This window comes from Myxocyprinus asiaticus, chromosome 48 (assembly GCF_019703515.2).
Source record: "Myxocyprinus asiaticus isolate MX2 ecotype Aquarium Trade chromosome 48, UBuf_Myxa_2, whole genome shotgun sequence".
NCBI classification, from domain to species: Eukaryota; Metazoa; Chordata; class Actinopteri; order Cypriniformes; family Catostomidae; genus Myxocyprinus; species Myxocyprinus asiaticus.
This window is the reverse complement of record NC_059391.1, coordinates 11,851,632-11,878,010: the sequence shown is the minus strand read 5'-3', so window position 1 is coordinate 11,878,010 and position 26,379 is coordinate 11,851,632. Positions and strand designations below refer to the sequence as shown.

Here is a 26,379-nt window from a genome sequence, read left to right as displayed (position 1 = left end):
TTTGTCAAACAGTTCTTTAGGGCAGTACTAAATAAAAATAATAATTTTAAAATGATAAAAATCTTGCAGATTCTGCATGGGTGATGCAAACTTATGCACTCAACTGTATTTTTACTGGAAAACAAATTATTATTATTATTATTATTATTATTACAAGTTCAGAGAGTCAAAGACAAAGGAAAATGTTTTGAAACGGTTAACAAGCATATTATTTGTAGATGATACATCAGTCTATAATTTGTAAAGACTTTAATGTATAGGTTTACACCCCCTTCGTTTTGAAAATATCATAGTTATGCGTCTGCGTGATTGCTAAGATGTGTAGAAAAAAATAATAACTGTTTTTTTACATGCAACTTCTTGTTAGATGTTTTTACTGAAAACCAAAACAAAGGTTCTTTTAAAGAAAAAGTTTTTTTGCAAGTTCAGACAATCAAAGCAAACACAAAGGAAAAATGTTTGGAAACAGTTAACATGCAACTTCTTTGTCGATTAGACAACAGTCTATAATTTGTAAAGAGTGTAGAGTACAGGTTTACATGCCCCTTTGTTTTGACAACACCATAGTTTTATGTCTGTGTGATCGTTAAAATGTGTATAAAACACTTAACGGCTGCAATTTTTGTTGTTATTGTTGTTGTTACAGGAGAGCGCCCCTTTCCTTGCACCTGGCCTGACTGCAGTAAGAAGTTTGCTCGCTCTGACGAGCTGGCACGGCACTATCGCACCCACACTGGCGAGAAGAAGTTTGGCTGCCCCCTGTGCGACAAGCGATTCATGCGGAGCGACCACTTGATGAAACATGCACGCCGTCACTCCGACTTTCAGCCGGCAATGTTAAAGAGGCAGCATGGAGGAGGCAATGCCACCATCCCGAGCAGCACACGCCCCGGCTCCCTCAGCGATTACAGCCGCTCAGATGCCTCAAGCCCAACCCTCAGCCCTACCCTTAGCCCCGCCAGCTCGCCTTAACCTGGCCGCACTTTCTGCCCATAGCTCCTGGGTCTCCAGGATCAGTTTTTCTTCTTCATCATTTTCCTCTCTTGAAAATGGCAAAATTAGCGCCCATGCTAAACACCTTTGTTTGCTGTGGTATACTGTACTGTACATAACTGCTTCTTGTAGTGCAATTTTCTTGTGCAAACCCTAAAAGAGAGAGGGGAAAAAAAGAATGCCTTTTCCAGATGGCATTATTTACATGATGTACCATATGTCTGTATTTTTATAGCTTCTGGCCTTTGTGGCCACTTTTCCATTGTGTTTTTGTTTTGTTTCGTTCATTTTACAACCGATCTGTTTGAGAGAACAAAAAAAGTTGAAAGTTTTGACAGGTAAAGATATTTCTTTCATCTTTTTTCATTTTTATTTAAAACGGGTGAAGGAAAGGGGCTCACATACACCTCAGGATTCAGAACAGTTTTTTTTCTCCTTTAATAGTCACATTGACTGCACAATACAAGCATCACTTTACTCCGAAATTCAACAGAGGTTGAATTTTGCGCCCTGCTCAGGGATGGCCTTGTTAGCTTGAAAGAATGAACACGATGAAGACAGACAGCCTTACTCTCGGACAAAAGGAATCTTTGCACTCTTTTTTTTTTTTTTTTTTTGGATGGTTGGTTTTCACATCAGGGGAAACAAATTCTGGGTTTTAACGGTCAATCAAACTCAATTTTTATTTGTTTTTTGTTTTGGATTTTTTTGTGAATCAGTCTAAGAGTGGCATAAGCACTCACCAGATTAGAAGGGTGGGGGTAATTGTGTTATTAAGACTGGAAATGACTCAAAACTATACTTTCAACATTGCTATCTCCCGAAAACCCTGTACACACAGAGCTGTGCTTGCCTGGGTTCTCTTTCAAAGGAAGTACTCTCAATATAGCATGAATGTAATGATCAGTACGACTTTATATTTCAGAACTGCCCAATAAGGAGAACTCATCACTTCTCTCAGTGGATTAAACTAGACTCCCCTTGAAAATACAGAGGCTAAAGTTTCAAAGCAGCTGTTTCCTCAATAAAAAAAAACCAGCACATTCATCAACTTCAGGGTTTTTACTACTGTACGACATATACAAAGGGACTTGTCTGGACATATGACTACTTCAGACTCAAATAAAGACAAAAAGCACATGAACAGAATCCACCAAAGACCAAGGTGTGAATGAGAGAACAGAGAGAGTTTTTTTACTCTATCCAGAGGAAGACGGGAGGGAGGGATGTTGGCATTCTCTCAGGTAACAGCAGAAGTCCTGGCCCTCTGCCCTCCATCTGCAGAGGCCTTCCACTTAGGAAATGGCGTCATCCCACATAGGGCTATTCATAGCATACTAGCCAGGGAGACGAGAGCCATTACAGTGGAGCTTTACGCACCCTGTCTCGCTTACTCAATCTGATGAAGAAGAGTGGGAGGAAAAGAAAGAGATGGATCGAGGGCCAAAGCAAATGAAGTCCTTAAGCTGTGTCCTTACCTGGCACAATGCAATTTTTTTTTAGCATCAAGCAAATTGATCGACATTATCAAAATTATGCTGCGTTCACATCGTGTCGGAATTACTGTAATCTCGAGATGGCAACTTGGAGATTCTACACGGAGCTGTTCATGTTATTACAAGTTCTACGAAAACGTGAACACTTTTTACGAGATGGAATCTCGTAATTGTGGTAATTCCGACATGACATGAACGCATCGACTGTCTTGTCGCTCTTTGTCGTCATACCTGGTTAGGGCTATTGGTCGGCTGATATAGCTTTTTCAGTGACCGATTCACAGGCCCTGATGGAACCTACAGAATTTTGTTCATGTTTTCTGTGATGATTTTTAGGGAAAATCGACAGAATTCTGCAGAAGGGATGTAAACATAGCAAAATGTAAGTAAAATGAGCTGAGAGTACTATACTCTTATTGGTAGTTGAAAGCATCCAAATGGCCAAAATATTTAATAAACAAGCATGCAAGGGATGGGGAATACATACAACTTTTATGAATGAAAGATGACGGAAATCTGTGGAAATTCTGTGGAAGTTTTCCACAGAGTTTTTGCATGCAGATTCCTCCTGGGCCTGGAAATGCAATAATGATAGCTTAGGCCACATCCACACTAATGCATTTTCATTTATTTTGCTGTGTTTACGCCTCTAACCCACATTAGAACACCGTTTTCCTCCACCAAAAAAGGGAGCATTTCGAAAATTTTCTCCAGAACTGCATACTTTGGAAAACGATGTTAGGAAACTGAAAACGGAGGTTTCAAACTTCAATCCAATACAAAAAAATGTATTATCCATTGACAAGGCTGTCAGTAGAGTTAGAATTGACACAAGGCGACATCGTCCGACACCTACAATCTCAAAATGGCCAAATATCAGTTGATTAACCATATATCTGTCCATCACTAGTTAGGGCACAGCTTAACAATTCAATGTGGACTAGATTTTCAGAACATATAAGATCAGGGCTGGGTCACTGGGTGGTGTGGAGAGACCCAGGCCTCCATGAGAACAAAGACTGCAATCTGCAAGAGGCAGGAAAGGGGTTTGACCCATTGCGAGACAGATAAAGACAGAGGCTTTATCATGAGCAGAGCACTCCAGCACAAGAAACACCCAGTCAGCTCCATCTCCCTCTCTCTCTCACAGAGAGAAACCTCCCTCCCGTCTGCGATACTCCCCTCTCACCCACCAACAGCATCCCACAATGCATTGCCGGAGCTTAAAGAAGAAAAACGGCTTTGTCTGATTGGATGTCATCCAAGCAGCAGGCCAAGTAGGGGGGTTTATAATACAGGAAGTTGAAGCCCAAAATATAGCAGCTTGGAGACAATGGGCAAATGTTATGAAATCATAAGAATGATGGGAATTTTCAGATGAGATGTTATCAGTGTTTTTTTTTGTTTGTTTTTTTTTCAGTTTGACACTGTTGACTTCAAGGACTAACTCAGTCACTCTTTCTTTAAATGACTGAACAAACTTTTTCACAAGCACAGGAAAACCCTCACACACCTTTTTTTTTACTGTTGCGGGCCCACTGCTATGTCAGCGTGACCGCTCAATACATTACCTCAATGAACCATAAAAGCAGCTGCTTTCAAACTTGACTCATTAAAAAGGCTCTTACAAAAAGAAGTACTACTAAATTTGTAGATTTATATTCATATACATATCAACTGAACAGATTTACCGTCCTACATCGCTTCAGTCTGCGAGGATGATAAAGGGTCATTGTGAGAAAATGTCTTGCTGGGTTTTACTCGCTCAGGCGAAAGGCATACTAGACCCTCCAGGATTTGTGGCACCACTATCCAAAATTCTATGGCGCTGTCTTTCTCTGTCACAATTTCCCATACATGCAATGTTCCTAAAATGACACTTTAATATTTAGCACGCTTTCTATTACAGTTCTCTTTCATAAGCTCATTAATTAACACCAGCCGTCTTGTGTTGTCTGCATTACAACCCTACCCATGCCCACCCTCCATGCCCAGTGTTGGGAGACCAGCATCAGTGCTGCCCAGCTGGAAGAGCACTCTAGGGCTTGAGGAGCAGGTGGGGAGGCCTGTGAATGCCAGGCCTTGTCCCCCCTTTATCCTTCCTTTTCTAATGACCGCCCCTCCCCCTCCCAGGGGCCTCTCACATGGCCCTCTAAAAATCTTGGCATAATCAGGGCTTTCTCTCATTTTTCCAGCTAAAGAAAACACCCCTAATGAAAATAAACAGTGCCGTGGTTGCATTATTCCTGCAATAAAACCACGTAAAGCCATCTAGCTGTGGACACACCCTTCCCTTGCCCTTTAAAGTAATTTCAGCGGTAACATTTGAAGGCTAAGCCTACGTTTTTCCACATAGTGTTACGTCTCACACACAGATGAGCGCTCTAGCCTTTCAAAGTATACTCTTTTGACCACGAGCCCATATAGAAGAGTTCGATGCATGCGCACTACGACTGCTTTGTGATACGCTTCTGTATAGTCAACGACAGACGGATGCGCCGACAACGCGCAAAGATGCCAACTGTCCATGTGTCTAGAAAACTGGGCTGCACATGAACAGTCTGTGCATACTGTGCTGATGACGAAATTTGCATCACTCATACTGTGCGTGAGATATAGCGGCAGGCGGAAAACTGAAATAAATGTTTGTTTTAAGATGGAGTTCCATTGCAGTGTCGTCAAATTTAGCTAGGTCAGCTTTCAAAATTAATTTCTCCCCTCAGAATTTCTCAAGTTAGCTTTACTTCCAAAGTAATATGATTTGGAGAGTTCTCCATCTGTGTACTCTCACTGTGTGCAAGACTTTTTAATCAGAGATAGCCATTTGTGGTAGTTCTCTTGAATTGCCATTCATCGTATTTGCAAATACTTCTCACTGCTGGTCAGCAGAGGGTATTTTACCGGGCACAGATAAGCCAGTCCGACACAACATCCTCTTCATTAGTACTTTTCAAACCCAATAAAACAGGGTGCCATTGGCTGTTAAGTACCATGTAGGTAATGGAAGTCTCTTGCATTTGTGTACTGGTTAGACAGAGTATACTCATCAAAGTATATTCCTGCTAATATGTACTGAAAAATGTATTTGCTTAATGTAAATTTACAGCCAACTCACAGCCCGGGTTAGTGTGAATTACAGGTGAAACACACACATGCGCGCTTATGTTCCTGTATTTTTCACTGTAACAATATTACTTGAATGAGAAGCAAGACCATTGAACACAGATGGAAACATGTCTAGGTCATGACAAGTCAAACTGTACCTTTTCTTAACTTACAACCCAGCTATCACAAATTGTGTGAACTTGGATGTATTCATTTCTCTTTATTTGTTAAATATTTCAGCATTGTGTCGTAATTTTTCTGATTATTTTCCTTGGATTTCTGTGTAGAGGTCTTAGCTGTGTTATTATTATAGATTTTTCTTGCGAATATTGTAATTAGTGTTTCATAAGGCTTTCTTTTCTGTCTGCTGCGATGATGCTTGTCCTATGCTAGTGGGGAGGAGTAAAAATCGGACTAACCTTTTCATTGAAAGACACTGAGCTCTTTGTCAATAGTAGGACATTGGTGTGTAATCTCCACATATAGGGAAGAAAAGGGAAATATCCTGACTTCTCAGATGAATCGCAGGAGAATGAATGCATTCGATATGGCATAACCATAGAGACCACAGCATTGTGAGTAGATAGTCACACATTCATATTTAATTTTTGTGTTTGTTATTTAACATAATTGAAATTCCAGCTAGGTGTTACATTTTTATTTAGCTTTTGTCATGCATCTTTTAAAACTCATCCCTCTATAATAACTGAAAAGGTTATGGATTTGTATTTTTTTTTTATTTTGATGGGTTGGGAGAAGGAAATTGATGGAATTCATATCTGAAAGAATTGTACATTTTATGACAATATTTTTTTATGAATTATCAGGTTCTTACGAGCCACAAAGCATCATACTGAAAGCGAATCCTCTTTCGCTAAATTATTCTACATGTGGATTGCATAAACCCACATTCCCAGCTCATCGAGAAATTATTTGATTTTGTATATGGCCATTTGTTCACAGAATTCACCGAATGACTTTGATAGCGCTTGAACGAATTTAGCACAGACTAAACAAGACTTTAATCCTATGTTCAACAATTGACGTGTTAGTTCAATAATGAGTGCCAAAGGCATTAGAAGGGTGATCTTTATTACATCACAAACCGACAGACAATTGAAATATACAGTGATAATTGAGATAAAATGACATGTACAGTTTTCTATGAGTGATGTTTTTAAGTGTATGTAGCGGGGTGAATGATATGTATTAGATGAGTGAGTATATCTAAAAACTAAATTCTCATCTGACGTGATCTTGTTGTACTTTATTTTTATTTTTTTTTGTTTTCCTTTAGTTATGTTTGCTTCATTTTGTCATTGTCGTACAGTTGGGAACAAATGCACATATTAGTAAAAGTGAAAACTCGGACATTTACCTGTTGAACATCTTAAAAGAAAGCTCTACCATTCCAAAGGATTGCAAATATATTTGCTATAAATATGCTGCTTATATCCAACCAATGCATCAAAGCTTCATTTCTTCAATGTATTTATTTTACAATTACTCTTTTTGTAATATATGTACAATATAACTTTTGTTACTAGTTCAGTTCGGTACTAAACAAAAGTTTTTTTTTTTGTTGTTGTTGTTTTTTTTCATTTCTTGTAGGATTTCTTTTTACTTTTATTATTTGCCTGTAATCTTCTACTTAGTCTCCTTATTTGGTAAAGAAACAGCCATGCCAAGTTCTGATAACTTAAACGAATAGTTCACCCCAAAAATGAAGATTCTGTCATCATTTTCTTTTTTGGCTTAACAATTTCTTTAAGCAGAAGATCCTTGACTCTCTCAGAGAAGTTAAAATACAAGATGGCTTCCAAGTGTTCACTTATCAGTTCCAAAATGGTCTTCCCATTCAAACTGAGTCAGTTTTGAATAACCGATGTTCTCAGTGCTGAAGGAAGCTGATGTTGTAGTTTGAAAAGCTGAACAATGCTTTTGCCAAGGATGCCATAGTCTGGTTAAATGCCCCTCACTTTTAGCTTAATGGAATAACAGCACCGGGTGACTGCATTACTTATGTTAAATTCTTGTTTTAAAGACTCAATACCAAAGGTTTCAGGAAGGAATGAATAAATGTTTATGTTACAAAAATTGGAATTCAGTCTACCATTTGATGGTTTCAGAAAGAGAAAAAGAATTGACAAAAGTTATAACATACATAACTTACCCATAAATACATAAAAGTTTTTCTTACTCTCAAAAGTATCAGCCTTTTGCTAGTGGAAGCAATCAAAGAAAGTTGTAGAGATATGCAAAATCAAACAACCTTTGACTATAATAACCCTAATTCACTAAAACCTACAGTAAATATAGTTAATATGATTTTACATAGTCCCAGAGATACATAGCTGTGAATATCTGCACATGCAAAGCAACAGTAGTTTGTCCAGCACTGCCTTTATAGTCCCATCATGCAGTTTAGGCCTTTATGGCAGACGGTATGTTAATGTAAAGACCATTATTGGTGAAAATTAATTACACTGTGCTTCTGCAGTTAGATGTTTCTCCAAAGAACCTATAAGTAGATGCCATACAGTAACTGTTTCCTGAAAGCTTCAGAGACGTCAACACACTTTGGGATTTACTAGACAGCAACTGCACCTTTAGAAATGAATATTTACTATGTCACAGGCAAACAAACATCATTTACTTGAGGTCTGCCTAATGGATGGCTGTCATTTTTAATGGTGGAAGTGGATTTAGGTTTTAGCCCTAGCTTAGGTTTGACTGTTGTTTATGTTTCGTCTCTTGCTCGACATAGGAGAATCTAACTGCTTTTGAGGGCTGTGGTCATTTCTGTTTGTCTGGGTGTCTGCCAAGCCGTGCGGATGGTTTCATACACACTCACTTCTGTAAAAAGCACAGGGCGCCAATTTGTCTTTGATTCCCAGTTGTTATGGCGCGAGCGTGACCTAGCAACTCCATGAGGCTGAACTCGGTGTCACTCCCTCTGGGAGATTCTAGCAGACGAACCCCCACTGATCATACATTCAAAATTCATTTAAAATAAAATGCATTTCCTATAAAGATAAAACGGCATAAACACCCTGCTTCTCTGAAGTTCTGAAACTTCAAAACACTGTGAAAGAGGCATTTGAAAGACTGAACGTATTTCACATATTTCATTGCAATCTCCATGTGATGTTTCAAATCAGTTAGGGTGGTAAATTAATTCAAATCCCTTCTCCAAACATACAAGTTAAAGGGCTAGATCATACAAAAATGAAGACTCTGTCATAATTTACTCACCCTTATGTCGTTGCAAATCCATATGACTTTCTTTATTCTGTGGAACACAAAATAAGTTATTTATAGCAGTGTGTCCAAGCAGCTCTTTTTCATACAATGGAAGTGAATGGCGACCTTGTCTGTCAAGTGATTTTAATGAAATTAAACTTAAATTAGAAACGTGTTCCTTGCACAAGGAATCATATGACTATAGAAGACTTGGATATATAGTCCACAAGTTGTATAGACTACTTCAATGATGCTTTTAAGGTGATTTTTGTCCTTTTGGAGGTTGACAGCCTCTGGTCCCCATCCACTTTCATTGTATGGAAAAGAGCAGCTCGGACATTTTGCTAAACTACTTCTTTGGTGTTCAACGGAAGCCATACGAGTTTAGAATGACATGAGGGTGAGTAAATGATGAAAAATGTGTGAACTATCCCTTCAAATACATCATGTGTTAACACCCTCCGATCTTAGAGATTTCAATAAGTGTTGTATAGCGAGTTGTAGTGAGGCACTAGGGGCCTCATCCTGTCTTGTAGACGTTCGCGACGTGAACTCGACTTGCCTTCCTGTTGTGCGTATTTGTCTGTATTTCTGTCTATTTTAACTACACCGTGTGATGCCTGCTCCAGTCTATACAGCACTGGGTTCCTATTTCCCAGTACATCTGTACTTTGTACAATAGCTTTTCTTCAACAATGGCCAGTTCCACTCTCCATAACCTCATTGAAAATACTGCCGCATAAATTAACTATTATTTTTCCCGTTTGTTTTGCAATCAACCAAATCACTACAATGAAGTATTACAGTTGTACAGTTCCTTGAATTATTCAGATGATATTGTTGCTGGTCTATGGTTGCTCTGCTGTACCTTTTTATTACCTTTTATTTTTACATGTTAGACAATATTGTGACTATGTCCTATGCAAATATGAGAATTAACAAGAATCGGTCAAATAATGTATGTTGTCTTAACTTGTATGCATGAAATAGTGACGTTTACATTTGAGAATAAATTCATAAGTAAGATGTAGTGCTCTGATTTTGTGTCATTTTTATTGATCAGGTTCTAACTGTACACTATATAAAAAATTACATACTGATTAAATTCGTCCACAGAGTAATATGGTTTATTAGCCTAACTGTAGGTTGCTTACAGTTGCCATGCAATGTAGCAAATTTGCGCATTAATATTTCATTTGATGTTAAAGGTGTGCTTGGCCTTTTTTTAATTGAAATATTTCATATTAAAATATTAGCTATTTTAGATAACTCATGCAATCTGAGTTTAGAGCCTGAACCACTCTTTTTTTTATTACACGACTCTCTGAAATAACAGATTCTGACTGGTCAATTGCAGCATTCTGCAGTCAAACTTTTTTGTATAATGCCCACTGAACTGTATAATTAACTGTTGTCCTTGGCAGCTGATTGCATATACATACTGTAGCTGTGCTAGTTTCAGTTCTGTCGTATCACTCCACGATCCCTTTGTTCTCAAACAAATCAATATTTCATGCCCATTTTATTTGATATAATGTTCAGTCAGCCGGTCATTATCACAACATAACCTGTTGGGGTTTATTTGCTATACTGACTGGCTGACTGATTTATCCTTTACATAAAACTTGTTCAAAAGAATCTTATAAAAACAAATAATAAAATAAAATAAAATTAGTTCATTAATTTATACTATTAACAAATCAATAAATAATAATAAAAAAAAATACTAGGTCTGTCATTCGACATCAAATTTTGAATTTAATTAATTGCATGACATGCCAATGAATTAATTGAATTAATGACATATATTTATATAGTAATGTAAATAAGGCATAATTCAAATATAATATATGATGGCCAGAAAATCTAATTCAGATATTCAAGTTTAAATGTGTTGCATTATTGTGGCAGATGAGTAAAGCATTGATTAAGCAATGCAAGTAGTGGCTTTAGAAGTCAAAATATAGTTTGTTTTTATTACAAATCTTAATCTCACATTCCATCTGTGCTTATTCAAATTATAATATATTTTCTAATTATACTGTTATGCGTGCTGGCACTCATTCTGGGGCTGCACTGCTTGAGAGGTTTGTTAAGGTGCGCTGACTGCCCTCTGCTGACATGGCTCATAAAAACACAAAGTTAAATCAGCCTGATCTCACAGTGAAATCAGAAAGAGTAGACCGACTTTTCTTTCGTCAAAATCAGTATACGTTGACCAAAATTTCAAAACACTACCCCCAGTGGCCAAAGCGGTAAGTGTTGTAGGGCACGTGTGAGCTCTATTTATGTCCAGGAGAGGTCGCCAAAAGCTAGTAGTGAAGCAAGTTGTTTTCAGCTTTACAGGACGTTATACAATGAAGAGAAAAGCATATATTTATAGATTCTATCCCCCAACCCAAACCCAAACCTTAATCATTAGTGGAGTAAAAAAGTAATGTTAGAGGTAAAAGTGAAACCTCCAAATCATGCTTGTCATTGATTATTAAAACGTGGTTACTGCCTGGCTTTGAACCCTAGTTTTCCATGCAGCTGATGCAATGCGCTGCCAATCACGCCAGGTGGAAAAGTAAATACATTGAAAGCACTGCAAAGATGTCTGATAAGAATGCTGCATGTCAGCGCATTGGCATACAGTTGCCGATCCTAGGGTACCGAAACTATCGGAAACATCATGCCGATTTCAAGTGTGATCATGTTCCGTTAAATGTAGGCTACTCCAAGCTTGAATTGCTTTGATACTAGGAAAACACATACTTTTATTACAGAATTTATGTAAGGGTCAGCAGGCATGATTAATTGTGTTGATTTTTAATGCGTTATTTTTACGTTATTAATATAATTAATCGCAACAAATTAACGTGGTAATTCGACAGCCCTAAAAAATACATAAAATCACTGCTGAAATAAACTAATAAAGAGTTATTATTATTAAGAGTAGTTTCATAAAGTGGTTGATGGCCAGAAAATCTATCTATAGATTTAAAAATGTAACAATAAAAACTTGTTCATTTATATGCTCAGTAACTTTTATGGAGACTGACATACACAGTATTTGGCAGCCTTGTGCGCTCTGCAGGTGCTGGCTGTGAATATCAAAAGCTTTGGCACACAGAGCAGAATTCTATGCAGACTTTGCATCTCGAATTCACCCAGACCCTTTAGTGCTCAGCCAATGACTGCACTTGTTGCTCAGCAGGATGCCAATAAGAAAGGCGAACTGAGAAATGTCTGTTGTGTGAAATAATGTGCTCCGGGTAGGTCTGTCTGTAGGAAGTACACCTTGTTCTTGGCATTTCTGCACCCATTTAAATACTTTCTGTAACTGATGTAGGGAAATGTCAACAAAGACCACAAAACAGATGGCATTTGTGCTTTCTGTTTATTCATTTGCAATACTGAACAAGGCCTGTGTTGAAATTTGTATTTTTGTCTTGTTTTCCTGTAATAATATTGAGCATCCCTAAAACCAGAAGCAAAAACTAGGCTAAATTAGATGCAATAAGACTTATATCTTAAATATGTCTTGAATCTTTTCTATCCTCACTTGCAAATAGTTTATTCTTGTTTTAACAATAAATCTAACCAAATATAGTGAGGTTTATGCTTAAAACTAGAGAAACATTGACAGTGGGGTAAGAAAAAAATTATAATTTAAGATTCGTTCTTCTGAAATAAATAAATTTTGTTTTAACGAGTCAAAAATCCTGAATAAGACATTTATTTTTAAGCAGTTCAGAGTCAAGATGGTGCAAGATTTCAAAGGAACAAATTGTTTGGCACGTGTGCACTGTCATCATCCAGCATGTGTGTAAAGTGATATATTTCAGATTTAAAAAGAAAGTCTGTACTGAAAATGAGGACTGGATCAAAAAAGGACTGTTTGAAATGAACGAATCAGTGGCCCACATTCTGTCCCACACAATTATGTAATAAAGCAACACTTTTAAAAATGCACAAAACACTAAAAATACGCAGAGAGAACGCTCGTGTGTTCCTTGCGCCGTCTGCTCACCTCCTGTCTATCTGTCTGTTCATGTCTGTCCACCGTGAACATGTCCAGAAAGGCTTCTTCTTCACTTCTTTTCTCTTGACCACCACCAAATGTGGTTGAAGTGGACAAATCTCAAAACATTTTGGTTCTCTTTTAAACCCGTCTTTAGCGTCATCCCGTTTCAAACGTATTGGCCAAAGCACATCTTAATACCAGATGTAAACAGGGCCTCTATCTCCCTCTAAAACAGATACAGAGTGACCTGCAGTGACCAGAAGTCCTTCCTTTTCAATGAGAGTTGGTGATTTCCGTCAACATGAGCATCAGCAACCAGTTAATGCTCTATCGAGTAAATCAACAAAACCTACCTACCTCCCTAAGCTAAACCTTAAACCTAAACCTAACTAATAGTATCATACTGTACAAAGCGCTTGTGAAATGATAAAAACACAATTGCTGTAGCAACCACGTCATTTTGTGGTGCTTCTATGACACTTTCGGCTTATGTGTCGACTGCCATGCACTTCAGGACTCGTACGCCCGCAAGTGCAACACTCTATCAGTTGAGCTACCGTGCAACTTGGTTGTTGGTAAATGTAGATGGTTATGTAATGCAAGCCTTAAGATGTATCGGCTTACAAGTCAAGTACTATAGTAAATTGTTTAGATGTTTTAATATAGCATTGTGTGAGAAACAGAGTGAAAAGTGAGTGTTTATGAACTGATAATCTGCCGTATTACTCGTGATTTGTGTGCAAGTGAATAAAAATCATTGTAGCGTCTCTAGTGTTCACTAGGAAACTGCAGTGATACATACTGTACAATGAGCCACATCATTTTGCAAAAATTTAGATGCAGTAATGTGACTGTGAGACTATGTTGTCATTACTGCATCCAGAGCCAGAAATGCCTATTAGTGACGAACAGTATAACAACCTGGCAACAGGTCAGTGAGAACAGGGCTTTAGATAGACAGACAGAAAGACAGGAAGAAACACACACACAGGTTAGTTCTCGCCCACATGATGAGTGATTATGCTACAGTGGAAGCCAGAGAGAACAGAAAGAGCCATGTGAACGCAGAGGACTCTCAGTTCCTCTGCTGAGTGTGTGTCTGTACAGAGACTGGTGGGCGGAGGGGTAAAGGGAAAGATAGCAAGAGAGAGAGGGCATTTCATTCTTTTCTTTTCATTTCTCTCTCTCTTTCGCTTTTGCCTGTGGTCAACTGATGCGAGGTCAGTAATAATTTGACAAGCTTTTTGTTCAACAGTGTCCCCCTGTTAGTGTGGATTTAGAAACAAAACATTATGGAGGTCTATTATGGAGGATTTTGACTGCCTCTTAAAAAATAAATAAATAAATAAATAAAAATGAAGAAGTCAATTATCAATTTATTAATTCAAAAATAAACAAATGTAAATCATTAGATTACTTTTTAAATTGACAAATAATTATTAGTTATTTGAAATATCTTTATTTTATTTTAGGTTTATTTAATTCATAATTTTGTTAAATGTAACAAAATCAGCCCGATCTCATTAAAATTACGTGACTGTAGCAACATTTTTGCAAAATTATTTACCTGGCTCCTTATATGTATCGCTGCTGTTTCGAAGTGAAAAGTCCACTATGTGGCGCAAAAAGTGAGTTAAATGTGCTCCCAAACAGATGAGGTGTTTAAGGTCAATGCTCTACCAAGTTTTAAATAATCAAAACCTACCTCCCCACCTTTAAACTTAAACCTAAACTTACCAATATTGTCACATAGAGCAAAAGTGAGATTTAAAGGAATATTCCAGGTTCAATACAAGTTAAGCTCAAAGGACAGCATTTTTGGCATAATGTTGATTACCACAAAAATGAATTTTGACTTGCCCCTCCTTTTCTTAAAAAAAAAACAGTGAGGCACTTACAATGGAAGTGAATGGGGGCCAAGTTTTGAGCGTTAAAATACTCACTGTTTTAAAAGTGTAGCAACAAGACATAAACAATATGCGTGTTAACATGATTTTAGTGTGATAAAAACACTTACTAACCTTTTCTGTGTAAAGTTATAGCCAATTTTACAACTTTGTTGCCATGACGATGTCAACAAACCCCAAAACCCTAAAACGACTGTAAAAATGACCATTTAAACAACTTTACAGCTCAAATAATACATACATTTTAACAGAAGAATTAATATAAAGTGCTTTTATAAAATTATAAGCTTCACATTTCTGCCTTTAAACCCTCCAAAAATTGGCCCCATTCATTTCCATTGTTAAATGTCTCACTGTAACCTCCATTTATGCTTTTTTTTTTTTCAAGAAAAGTTGGAATGAGTCAAATTTTTTTTGGTAATTAATATTATGACACAAATGCTGTTGATTTAGCTTAACTTGTATTGAACCCAGAATATTCCTTAAAATGTTTAAAACTTTTTAAGATCAATGCTCTACTGGGTTTTAAATCAACAAAACTGATCTCCCTACCCTAAACTTTAAACCTAAACATAACTAATGTAATAGAAGCAAACGTGAGATGAAAAATGCACTTGCTGAAAAAAACACACTCCTATCAGTGAAGCTACTGCGCAAACATGCGCTGAAGTAAAAGTACTTAGATGTCATAAGATAGCATTGTGCATGGAACAGGGTGAAAAGTAAGTGTTTATAAACTGACAATGTGCCGTTTTAGTCATGAGTTGTGTGAAAGGGATTAAAAGTTATTGTTGTTGAAACACCTCTAGTGTTCATTTCACCAGGAAACTGCCGCGATACGTACAATGAGTGAAATAAAAATAATTTTGCAAAAATGTAGGTATAGTAAAGTGATCCATTGAGACCAGGCTGAAGAAAATTATACATTAATAAATGTCTTTTCAAATAGACAGCTCATTCTTTATTCATTCATTTTATTTTTAAGTGGTACACTTTGTCCTCTACAGTCTAGCTGCAAAGATAAAAGAAAATAAGGTGTGTGTGGGTGTGAGAGTAAGTGAGATAGAGAGAGATATGGGTGAGTGAAGCAGTGTGGTTGTGTTTTATGATCAAGACTAATGCTTCATGAGCTCAGACTGTGAGTGGGTGTCTCTCTGCGGGTGCTGTTGTGGTGTGAATCTCTCTCTCTCTCTCTCTCTCTCTCTCTCTCTCTCTCTCTCTCTCTCTCTCACTCACACACACACACACACACACACACATACTCCAGCATGGCAAGGGGGTGGCACCGGCTGGCACTTGCGCTAACACTACACACTGCGCCTGTCAAGGAAATGATACTGCCACTAGTAGGATGAGGAGAGAGAGGGAGCGTAATAAAATGGTAATGTCTTGGGTTCAGCCAAATAAAAGAAACTATTATCATCCTAATTCTCTCTGCAGGGCTAAAGTTAGGAGCTTCCCATGACAAAGGGTCTCTGGGGACACGTACATTAGATCACAGTCACACCCTAACTTGTGTCTACGAGCCCTCCAAACAGGCCTGCAGGTGCGTTTCAGGAGTTTATGAAACCAAGCAACACTTCTCTGAGTTTCTGAGTCAAAGCAGAATTTGACCTACAGATCCTTTGTCCTTAGAAATAATGTTGCCTTGAAACATGAAACATGGTCTAACTCTGTGGCTAAGTCTGGCAGAAGTTAGCAAGATGGCTAACATTTCTTACAGCAGCTTTATATTTCAAGTTTAATACAAATTGACCTCAATTTTGCATTTGTGACATAATATTGATTATTTAAAGAATATTTCATATTGTCCCTATTTTTGGAGGGTTTAAAGGCAGAAATGTGAAGCTTATAATTTTATAAAACCACTCTAAGAGCTATAAAGTTGTTTAAATCGTCATTTTTGTGGTGGACAACTAAATTACTGGGATTACAGGGTTTACGGTGTTACGTCAGCATGGCAACAAATGTATAAAATTGGATATGACTTTACACAGAAAAGGTTAGTAAGCAATTTTTGTCACACTAATATCATAACACGCACATTGTTTACGTTTTGTGGCAATACTTTTAAAACAGTGCCTCCACTGGAAGTGCCTCACTGTAACCCAGATTTTTTGCTTTTTTAAAAGAAAAGGAGGGACAAATCTAAATTAATTTCTGTGTTAATCAACATTATGCCACAGATGTTATCGATTGAGCTTAATGTGCTTTGAATCCTGAGCATTCCTGAGTGGCACCAAACGGAATTACAATCTGCTTGTTTGAGCAGCCCATTGAGTTTGTCAGACAATATTTATATTAGTCAGACAATATATATATATACATATATTTGAGCTGTCGAAATTCACACTTTAACACATGTTATTAATTTAAAATGTTTAACATGTTTTTTAATGCAATTAATGCATTTACCAATTTGACACTAAATTTTGAAATTTTTTTCAGCTCCGTGTGAGTTCTGAATACTGGTTGGAATAGGGCGGAGCCTTTGCGATGTTTCCAGGGTCATAACACTGACATACACACCACAAACACACACAGAACTGCGATTCTGCATCAAAGATCAAGTGACGTAAAAAGTACCTCTTAAACGTAATTTTTTTTGTTAACAAAACAAACCAAGATGTGGCTTTTGTATGGCAGAATTTAATTACCACTTTACATCATGTAAGTGTAAGCGTAGTTCTAGCAGGAAGATCTCTGGATTAATTCATCAGGTATCTCACCCCAATCACAATACAGCCTCCGCTTTATAAGCCTGCCAGCTGCCTCTCGTTGTTCGCATAGTTCCATGTTTTCACCCCCCATCCCAACCCATCTCCACCATTTTAGGTTCCGTCCTGCACGGGAGTAAGCTCCACTCCCCTGCCTTCATTGCCTCTGGCAGGATCTGATGATTCATGCAGCATCGGAGCGCTGAACCGTAGGACAGGGCTTACGGCAAATTATATAACTATCTATTTGTTCGTATTATTCCAGTAATCTCGAGTCTTTCTGATAGAAATAACTTTCACCAAAAAGCTAAACACATAATACATTGCACTGATAAGTGACCGCCCACTTGCCCCACTTCCATCTCTCCCATGGAAGATCTGTCAACAATTACACACGCAGCAAACAAAAGCTGCATTCACATGACTGGCTGGAGTGAAGTGTCAGAGTTTCCATGGAACCGCGTTGCGTTTCCCATCAAGTGTTGTTACACAACATTTAGAGCTCAAACTATTTCAACTTTAATCTTGCTGCTGCTGACCTTTTGAAGTGTCATCTTTACTGGACAATTCGGATGAAGTATCATTACATGGGCAGTGCCAGCGTTAAAAGCACGACAAGATGTTCTCTGCATCGTTTTTCACATGGAATTATGTGAATGCAGCTTCACGATTGCTGTAGCAAAGTGGATAGCCACAGCCTACTGGACGATTAATAATGTGGAGGATGAGGGTTTAAGAAATGGAATTTGGAAACTGTTAATAAAACATTTTTGTTACATATTGTTTTGATTTCTTTCCTAAGAAGGAACTAAATACATTTTAACAGGAAAAGAAGTATATATAGTCAAATTTCAGCACTCTCAAAATATGCAATTAATCACAATTAATTACGAAAAGTCATACAATTAATTGCATATATGTATATATATATACAGTATATAGTATATACAGTAAATGCAGATGCAAAAGTGAAAGCATTGCTAAAACAGCTATAAGCATGCATATTAATAGAAGCTTCATTTCTGTTTTTTGGTCTCATTATATGAGAACCAAGACAGACACTGATGTGAAAGAGGATAATTAGCATTTTTGATACAAGCTTTTGTTGAGAAATTAGTTCCATACAAGTGGCAACACAGATTGCTGGGTGTGTCTCCATCTTGGGGCTTCCACAGTCACTGCCAACAGAGCAAAGCTGTTGATGGTTTCATTGGTAACCATAAATCTTATAGACATAATAAAGAAAATATAGTTCTTGTTCTCTCCCATTCGTCTGTCTCATTGTCTCTTGCAAAAAAAAGAGGACACACTCACGGTTCAGTACTTTGGTTGCTTTCTTTCTCTGCTCATCCATGTCGCCTCTGTAGGGTGGACTGGTTCAGACTGTTCTGTTTTCGTCCATTCTGTCTTTAACAGATCCTGCTCTTTTTTTATTTGTCATTAGATAATTTAAAGGGATTGTTCACCCCAAAACAAAATGTATTGACTTATTTTTCACTCACCTTTATGACCTTCTCATGTGGAACACAAAAGATGTTAGACAGAATGTTAGGCAGTGACAGACTTAGTACCTATTGTATTTGTCCTCTTGTGTTTCACGGAAAAAGTAAAAACGGGTTTGCAATGATATGAAGGTGAGTAAATGTTGAAATGTTGAAACATAAATGTTGAAACATTGTAGCTCTCAAATCTCAATCACATCACATTCAAATGAAAAAATAATGAAAAGGTTTTATGTCATTGATGCCAAACCGCTTTGGTTCGTTTGGTTCATGCCAGTTTGAATATTGGGAATGGAGAATGAGATTTACATAATCATGAGATAAAAAGTCATAATTATTTGATTGAGAGTCCTAATTTTGAGATAGAAAGTCGTGCTTTGGGAAGTAATAATTATGAGATACTAAGTCATAAATATGAGATAAAAAGTTAAAATTATGAGTTACAAACTCATATTGATCTTTGATCATGTGACGTTTTCTCATCTTGGTTGAACGGTATTGAAACTGATGATTACCATTATCTAGTATCTCATAATTATGACTTTCAGTCTCATTATTGACTTACTATATCACAATTTAGATTTTTTTTCTCATAACTATGATTTACTATCTGATAATTTTGACTTTTTATTTAATAATTATAACTTACCAAAGCACTTTTTTTTCTCCATGTAGCAGAAACTGGCTTCCATATTTCAACAGATTTGAGAACTTTAGTGGAGGGAAGAATTACAGTAGAACAGTGTAACAGTTTAAATTTCAGTCTGTTCCTAAAAAATATATACTTATAACGCATGAGTCACATGGACTATTTTATGGTATTTTTTTTTTTTTTTGGGGGGGGGGGGCTTGAGGCATGGTCACTATGAACTGTTGTTTCATGGAAAAGAGCTGCCTGAAGATTCTTCAAAAAGTCCTCCTTTTGTGTTCAACGGTATCATTAAAAAAGCACAGTACAAGTCAAGAGACACCGTTGATCTTGGCTTGGAAATTGTGTCCTTTGTCTGAACTGACCCAGCTAAATGAAAGACTGACCCCATACAATGGTACACTAGTGCTGCCTTGTCCTAATACGTACTGTACAGCACAATAAAGCATTGGCAGCCACGTCACAAGACCTCTTAACATTCAGTCCTATAAACACAACATGCCATGCCCTACTTGAGCACACTATGGATCACAAACAATACGGCACAAACACATACAGTACACTGTGTGCATTGGATGACCTCGTTTTTCCTTCTTGCATTTTTCACATTCTTTGAGCAACTTCAGTCCTGTATGCTGCCAAACACAAAGTCAAATTTTATTTACAAGGCACTTCTGAGAAAAATCATGGGCAGGGAAATGTTTTGAAGAGAGATACGCACAAATGCAAACTAGGTCACGGAAGAGCTGTAAACGGGCCTTAGCGCTGATTGATAGATGGCTGGGTGTCTTTGCGTCTTTGTGCACGCTGCCTTGAGCAGAGATGACTGTTCACGTGACCTTCTACAAAAGAAAATCATCTCTCCCATCTGCTGAGCTCTTAAGGGTTCGGGGCACTGCACGTATGACTGTTTTTGTGGTTGTCCCATTAAACATAATACATGGAGACATGGTCCTAAGTCAGAACATAATAATATCATATTATAATGCTCTCACTTAGAACCATGTTTAGAACTGGTCTGGAAATGTATTATGCACATAAATGTGTATATGCATAAAATAATAATGTGCAAATGGGTTTGGAACATCATGAGGGTGACTAAATGATGACAGAAATGTATATTCAGGTGTACTATTCCTTTAATACCGATAAGAGTACCCTTTTAAATCCCTTGCAAAACCACTGATAAAGGCATGATATTTAGGTTGCTAAACGCTAAGCCAATTATGGCACAATAAGTGAGTTATTCTCCATCTTTCTGAAAGCTTAAGAACACGGTCCAGTTCCTGGGAGAGCGCCCTGTATCAGCAGAATTATGTCTTGTGTACCATGTGCTCTGAGATCTGCTCTTAGTAAAATGTGTAGGTGGGGGTGTGTCCATGATACTTTTGCAAAACTTGCAAGTATCCTGTTTCAGGACAATTGTAAAACCTCTCACGCATGATGGAAATTACATTTGTTGATAACAGATAAGCCAGAGTGACATTCTAATATTTTGGAGTCTCATAAGCAGAGTGGCTTAACATGCAAATTCCTTAACATGTATAACCACCCAGAAAAAAATAAAATAAAAAATGTTCAGAGACTTGAATTTTCAGTTCTGTTTCATTTAAAGATCAACGTTGTCTCAGGTATTTCTCTGAAAATTATGCTACATTTCTCCTTTTATGTACAACAGAAGAGTCATACAGGTCTGGAACAACATGAGGGTAAATGCATTAAATTTCATTTTTAAGTGAACTATCCCTTTAAAGTTTCCATTTATTCTCCATTTGATCTCGTTGCTATCTTCGAGAAACAACTAGAATATTAATAAGATCTCCTTTTAAATTTTTCTTTCCCGATACACTTTTAAAGGGTGTCTACCTCCCATTTTTTTAGTTCATTTACCTCATTATTTAACTAACATTTTAAATAACAAGGCACACTTTTGAGTGACTTGACTTGTATTTCAAATACCAGGCCTCTAAAATCCCTCTAAGTACAGTATGCAAAGAATTAAATGAGTCTTAAGTGAACGTGCAGCATAACAGAGAGACTCTGTCAGTTTGAGACTCTTCTGGCAGATGTTAGACAGGTAACATGTAAAGCAGCTGTTAGGTGCTGTGTTTCATACATAACACTGGTGTCCTAGGCTGTGTTCCACAACTGACAGCAACTACTGCATGGATATGGAGGTTAAACCGCACAGGACATGCACGGCTTTATACAGGAATATATTCCAGTTTCATTGGATCAATAATTTGAGAAGGCAGACAGTCTAATGTGGGTGTTGTATACCGTAGACTAAAACAGCAGCCTAGGGCACTTCTCAAATTACAGGACGTTGAGAAAAAACACACGCAGGCACGCAAAGACTGCCAGCACACAAAGACACACATGCACACACCTTGCTTCCAGAAAAACAATTAAAAGAACCACACGGACACCATTGTTAACAATAAACTAATCTTATTTTGTCTCTTTTTCTCCTGCTATTTACATTTGTACCTAATGTGCAAATTAATAATTTAGTGTAAAACTCTCAAATGAATACAAAATCATACTTTACAATTCTAAGATGGTGAGAGTCCATGAGCTTGTCAAATATAAATGAGGGAGGGGACAAAAAGCAGGTGAACTGAGGGGGGCAGACACGCAATGGCAGAGGTATAGAAACGTTGGAAGGGAACAAAGGAAGCAGTGGACATCCTTGGCCAGGAAAGACAAAACACACTTACTGAGACACAGCTTGGGTTACCTCGACATCTCACACAACAAAATACAATAAGCATTGCTCTTATGGTAATCTTGACTGTGGAGTAGAAAAGCACTTGGTGGGGCCTTTGCTTAGAAGAGACACATAAAGTGGTTAGCACACTAGTCATTTTTGTTGATGGCACAATGTTGTGTGGTTTTTTTGAATGGCAGACCCTTAGAAAAAATCTAGAGATCTCGCAAACTTGCCACAAATTCCAAATAGGTATAGCTGCAGGCCGGAGACCTCCAAATGGGGGCAAAATTTCCAAAAGGGGCATGGTTACTCCAAAAGGGGGTTGCACCAACGTCACTTTCCACTCACATTAGGGAAGGTTAGGGAAAGGGTTAGGTAAGGCGCTCCCTATATCTTCAATGGCGGTTTGGAGTGACCGCCCCTTTTGGGAGCAATGCCTGCAGCTATACCCTTCTCACAAATTCAGCAGTCATTATTTTCACATGCAAATAAGCTTGCTATTCACTGCGAATGTTTGCAGTTTTTCACCGGTAGTGGTGAACGTGTAGCAAAACTTTGGCGACAAGGAAGAGTAGGCTGCCAAGCTCATTTACATGTGAAAATTAATAAGTGGCAACATTTGCAGCAAGTTTGCAGCAATTCCAGATTTTTTTTATTTTTATGGAAGTTACATGTAGCATCCTGATTTCCTTGCACACAATGAGGACTAGTGCTTTTTGACAGTGGAACTTAGTACCCTTGAATGTACTGTAGCTGTTTATGTAATGGGTTTACACTGCAATGGTCAATACTGTTTATGAAACATCCCATAGCTCAATTTGTTGTGTCACAATGAATTTAGCTCTCAGTGACATTAAACATGGTCACTGGTACCTTGTCCATTACCTATTTAGAACACTGTTGTGAAAAATGTAATCTATATGAGTCAAAAATATTAAATCAAACATTCCAGAGGACAAATGAAATAAGGGACCTTTTTTGGCACATAAGAGGCTAGCATAGCAGTGTTAGCATGAGTGCTAGAGAATGTTGATGAACAGTTGCCACTTAAAGCCAGACTGTGCCATTAATGAAGGTAATAAACAGTTGACACATTCAAGGTTTTACAAGCAGCAAATAAGGGTTTGCATTTCATACTTAAATCCTCAAGATATAAGTATGAAATGCTTAAGATGTTTCAAAGGTGTAATTTTGCATTTGCTAGCATGACTCCATAATATATTGCAAATACAGACAGCACTGCATGGAAGTCAACTGCTTACTGTATCACATGTCAAGTACCACACAATATTGAGGATTCATTTGATATCATTGTGGAATGCAAACCCTTCTATGAAAAGGCTTTATATAACAATATGCTGCAAGATGGAAAGTCAGTATATACTGTTTATGCAGTATACCACAAGGTCAATTTGAAAGCACATTTTGATATGCCACGTATTGAATATTTCCACTATAATAATAATCTTTTTACAGCAGACATCTACAAATCCCATCCACATCCCATAGAATCATATGGGTAAAAAGTAGAATATGGCTGACATTATGAATGCATAGATAAAAAAGGGGAGAAGGGATGGTGGTTGTTAACAAACTTATTGCTTTCCAAAAAATTCCAGTGCTGAACAGTACTTCTCCCTCCCTTTGTAATTATTTGCAATGCACAGCAAAAATCAGTGCTTTTCGATATTGAGATTCCAAAGAGCTATGCTGTGAAGTATTGCATTATAATGACCTCTAAAGAGAGTCTACCCTTCCTTGATTTGGGAAGCCCCTTCAGAGAGACTGACATTTGCTTTAACATCTCTTTCTGCAGGTACAAGGAGTCTTACAACACATGAGCTTTTACTCTAGAACAAGTAAAAGATTGAATTCAATTAGACATTAGACAAACAATAACGCAATCTCTGGCCAAAGCTGTAAACTGATTCTGGTTGCACTTCCTGTCATTGTAAATGCTAGGGTATATTTCGTTTTTCTGTGTGCCGTTACATCTCACGAAGGGTCAAGCGATCTAGCCTTTCAAAGTATATGCTTTTTACCACAAACCCGTATGGACACACTCGATGCATGTGCACTGCAACTGCTTTGTGATACTCTTAAGTACATTCAACAGCAGGAGCATGCACAGATGATGCACACAGATGCATACAGGTACGCAAGGCTAGAAAAACTGGGCTGGATTCAGACAGTCTGCTCAAACTGTGCTGATGCATGCTCTGTGTATGATACGTAGTGGCACCAGAAAACCGAAGTATACTGTAGCCTTAAAGCAGTGTTCGTTCACTATTGAGTGTGACGTAACAACAATACAAGGAGACCGGTCTTAAATATAGAAGGAAAATGTTATGCCAGTTCTTTGTATCACTTGCAAAGTGCAAAAAGGTGGTTGTGTTGCCGTTATTTTCACACAAATTGGGGGTGGCTGTATATGTGTTTGTTTGGAGGGCTATCCAGGCCGGTGCACCTTCAACTCCCTTTCCCTGCGTTTCAACTCCTCTCTATAACAGTAGGAGCAAAAGTTCTCTGTCTCAGGCCGCCCATAGAAGGTGCAGTTTTCCCTCCTGCAGCGTTTCTGCTGAAAGTAGTACATAGGACAAATGGCACTCTGCCCTTTGTTTTTGTCCTGCCCATGCCAGGCATGGGGTGGCGGGTCCTCGTCAGCAAACTCCAGACAGTCCCGGATGTTGCCAGTGTTGAAGCCATTGGTGTAAGTGTGGGACTTGTGTTCCCCAGGCATGTTGTACGGGAGGGTATCTATGGCATTAACAGTACGAATCCCAGACATGTGGGCTGGGCTGTAGCTCTGAGAGGACAGTGAGCGGTTTTGTTGAGGGTAAGTTGCACAGGTCTTAAGTGTGCCCACAACCGGTTTGTAGGACTCACCCTGGTAGCTGGATGACTGCACATTGACATCCCTCAGGTGGATAACACTGTGCCTCTGGATAGGTGGCGTATGGCTATAGTGAGCTGAAACAGGGACTGGTCTGGGTCTCTTAGCACCGTTACTAGGGGAAGAGAAAGGGACAGGTGACATGGAGTTTGGGATGGGTATTGGAATGGGGGAAGCAGCAAGCTTGGGACTTCCCCTTTCTTGGACCTTCACAGCCTGTGAAAGATTATGGCTGGGGTGCAATACAGGTGAGCAGCTTTCAGGTGGGGAGCTATCTGAACACTCCCTTTGGAAAATGCTCTCTTGTTCAGGTTTCTTCAGTGGAACCCCATTGGTCTGAGTTTTCTTCTCAGCCTCAGCTTTTCTCTTCTGGTCCTGCTCAGCACTGAAGCGTTCTTGGGCGCTGCTCAGATAGAAGCTTATCATCTCTTCGTGGAACTGGTGTCTGTGGCTGGTCAGCAACAACCCAGCAAAAATAAACTTTCGCTCGCCCTGCATGGCTGCCCGAAGAATGTTTAGGCTAAGTTTTACATCTGTGCTGTACTTCCAGTTGTCCAGAGTCCGGTCACCTGAGTTTTTGCCTGATCCTGACTGTCTCTCGACAGGTGAGCTACCAGAGGCGTGGTCTGTAGGAGAGGGACTCATTGCCTTCTCTGAGGAGGACGTGCTGGCTGACTGGCCGGACTCCTCTTTGCTGCCTTTTCGTGTTTTAGAGTCCTTTTTCTTGGATTTCTGCTCACCGTTCTCTACTGTCCGACCATTCGTCGAGGTGGACTTGCTGATCTTGCCATGGACAAGCCCTCCAAGTCCACCCATGTTCTTCTTAAGTTTGATACCAAGAGTCTTGCTAAAACTTCCCAACTTGTTGGCCACTGAGTCCGCCCGAGTTTTGTCTTTGTCCTTTCGCTGCTTGTCCTTGTCCTTACTTGACTTGCCGTTATTGATGTTGGAGTTACTGCAAACGGACTCCCGGTCCGAATCCATGGATTCTGCTAGAGACTGTACGTCCTCACCTGCAGAGGCAGTGGGTGACTCTGGCTGAGCCAAGGGAGCCTGTAAGACACAAATCAACCTTCAGGGCTCAATCAATCAGCACTTTTTGTTAAACAAACCTCATGGAATAAACCAAAGTAAAACCAATCAGAGGACGGC

General features: G+C 38.4%; 2 protein-coding genes across 7 annotated transcripts in view; one reads left to right on the top strand and one right to left on the bottom strand.

The window, feature by feature from the left end:
• LOC127437429 (Krueppel-like factor 13) overlaps window positions 1-9,863 on the top strand; it is a 29,197-nt gene extending 19,334 nt beyond the window's left edge. The window contains exon 2 of the mRNA XM_051692326.1: window positions 647-9,863. Coding sequence (XP_051548286.1) covers window positions 647-972 — 326 coding nt within the window. The 3' untranslated portion in view covers window positions 973-9,863. The remainder of the gene's footprint in view (window positions 1-646) is intronic.
• Window positions 9,864-19,828: 9,965 nt separating this feature from the next.
• The window catches only part of LOC127437410 (OTU domain-containing protein 7A-like), a 118,840-nt gene continuing 112,289 nt past the window's right edge, over window positions 19,829-26,379 (bottom strand). For all 6 annotated transcript variants that reach the window (XM_051692290.1, XM_051692284.1, XM_051692289.1 and 3 more), the window contains one exon: window positions 19,829-26,280. In XM_051692290.1, the coding sequence (XP_051548250.1) occupies window positions 24,784-26,280 (1,497 nt within the window). In that variant the 3' untranslated portion in view covers window positions 19,829-24,783. The remainder of the gene's footprint in view (window positions 26,281-26,379) is intronic.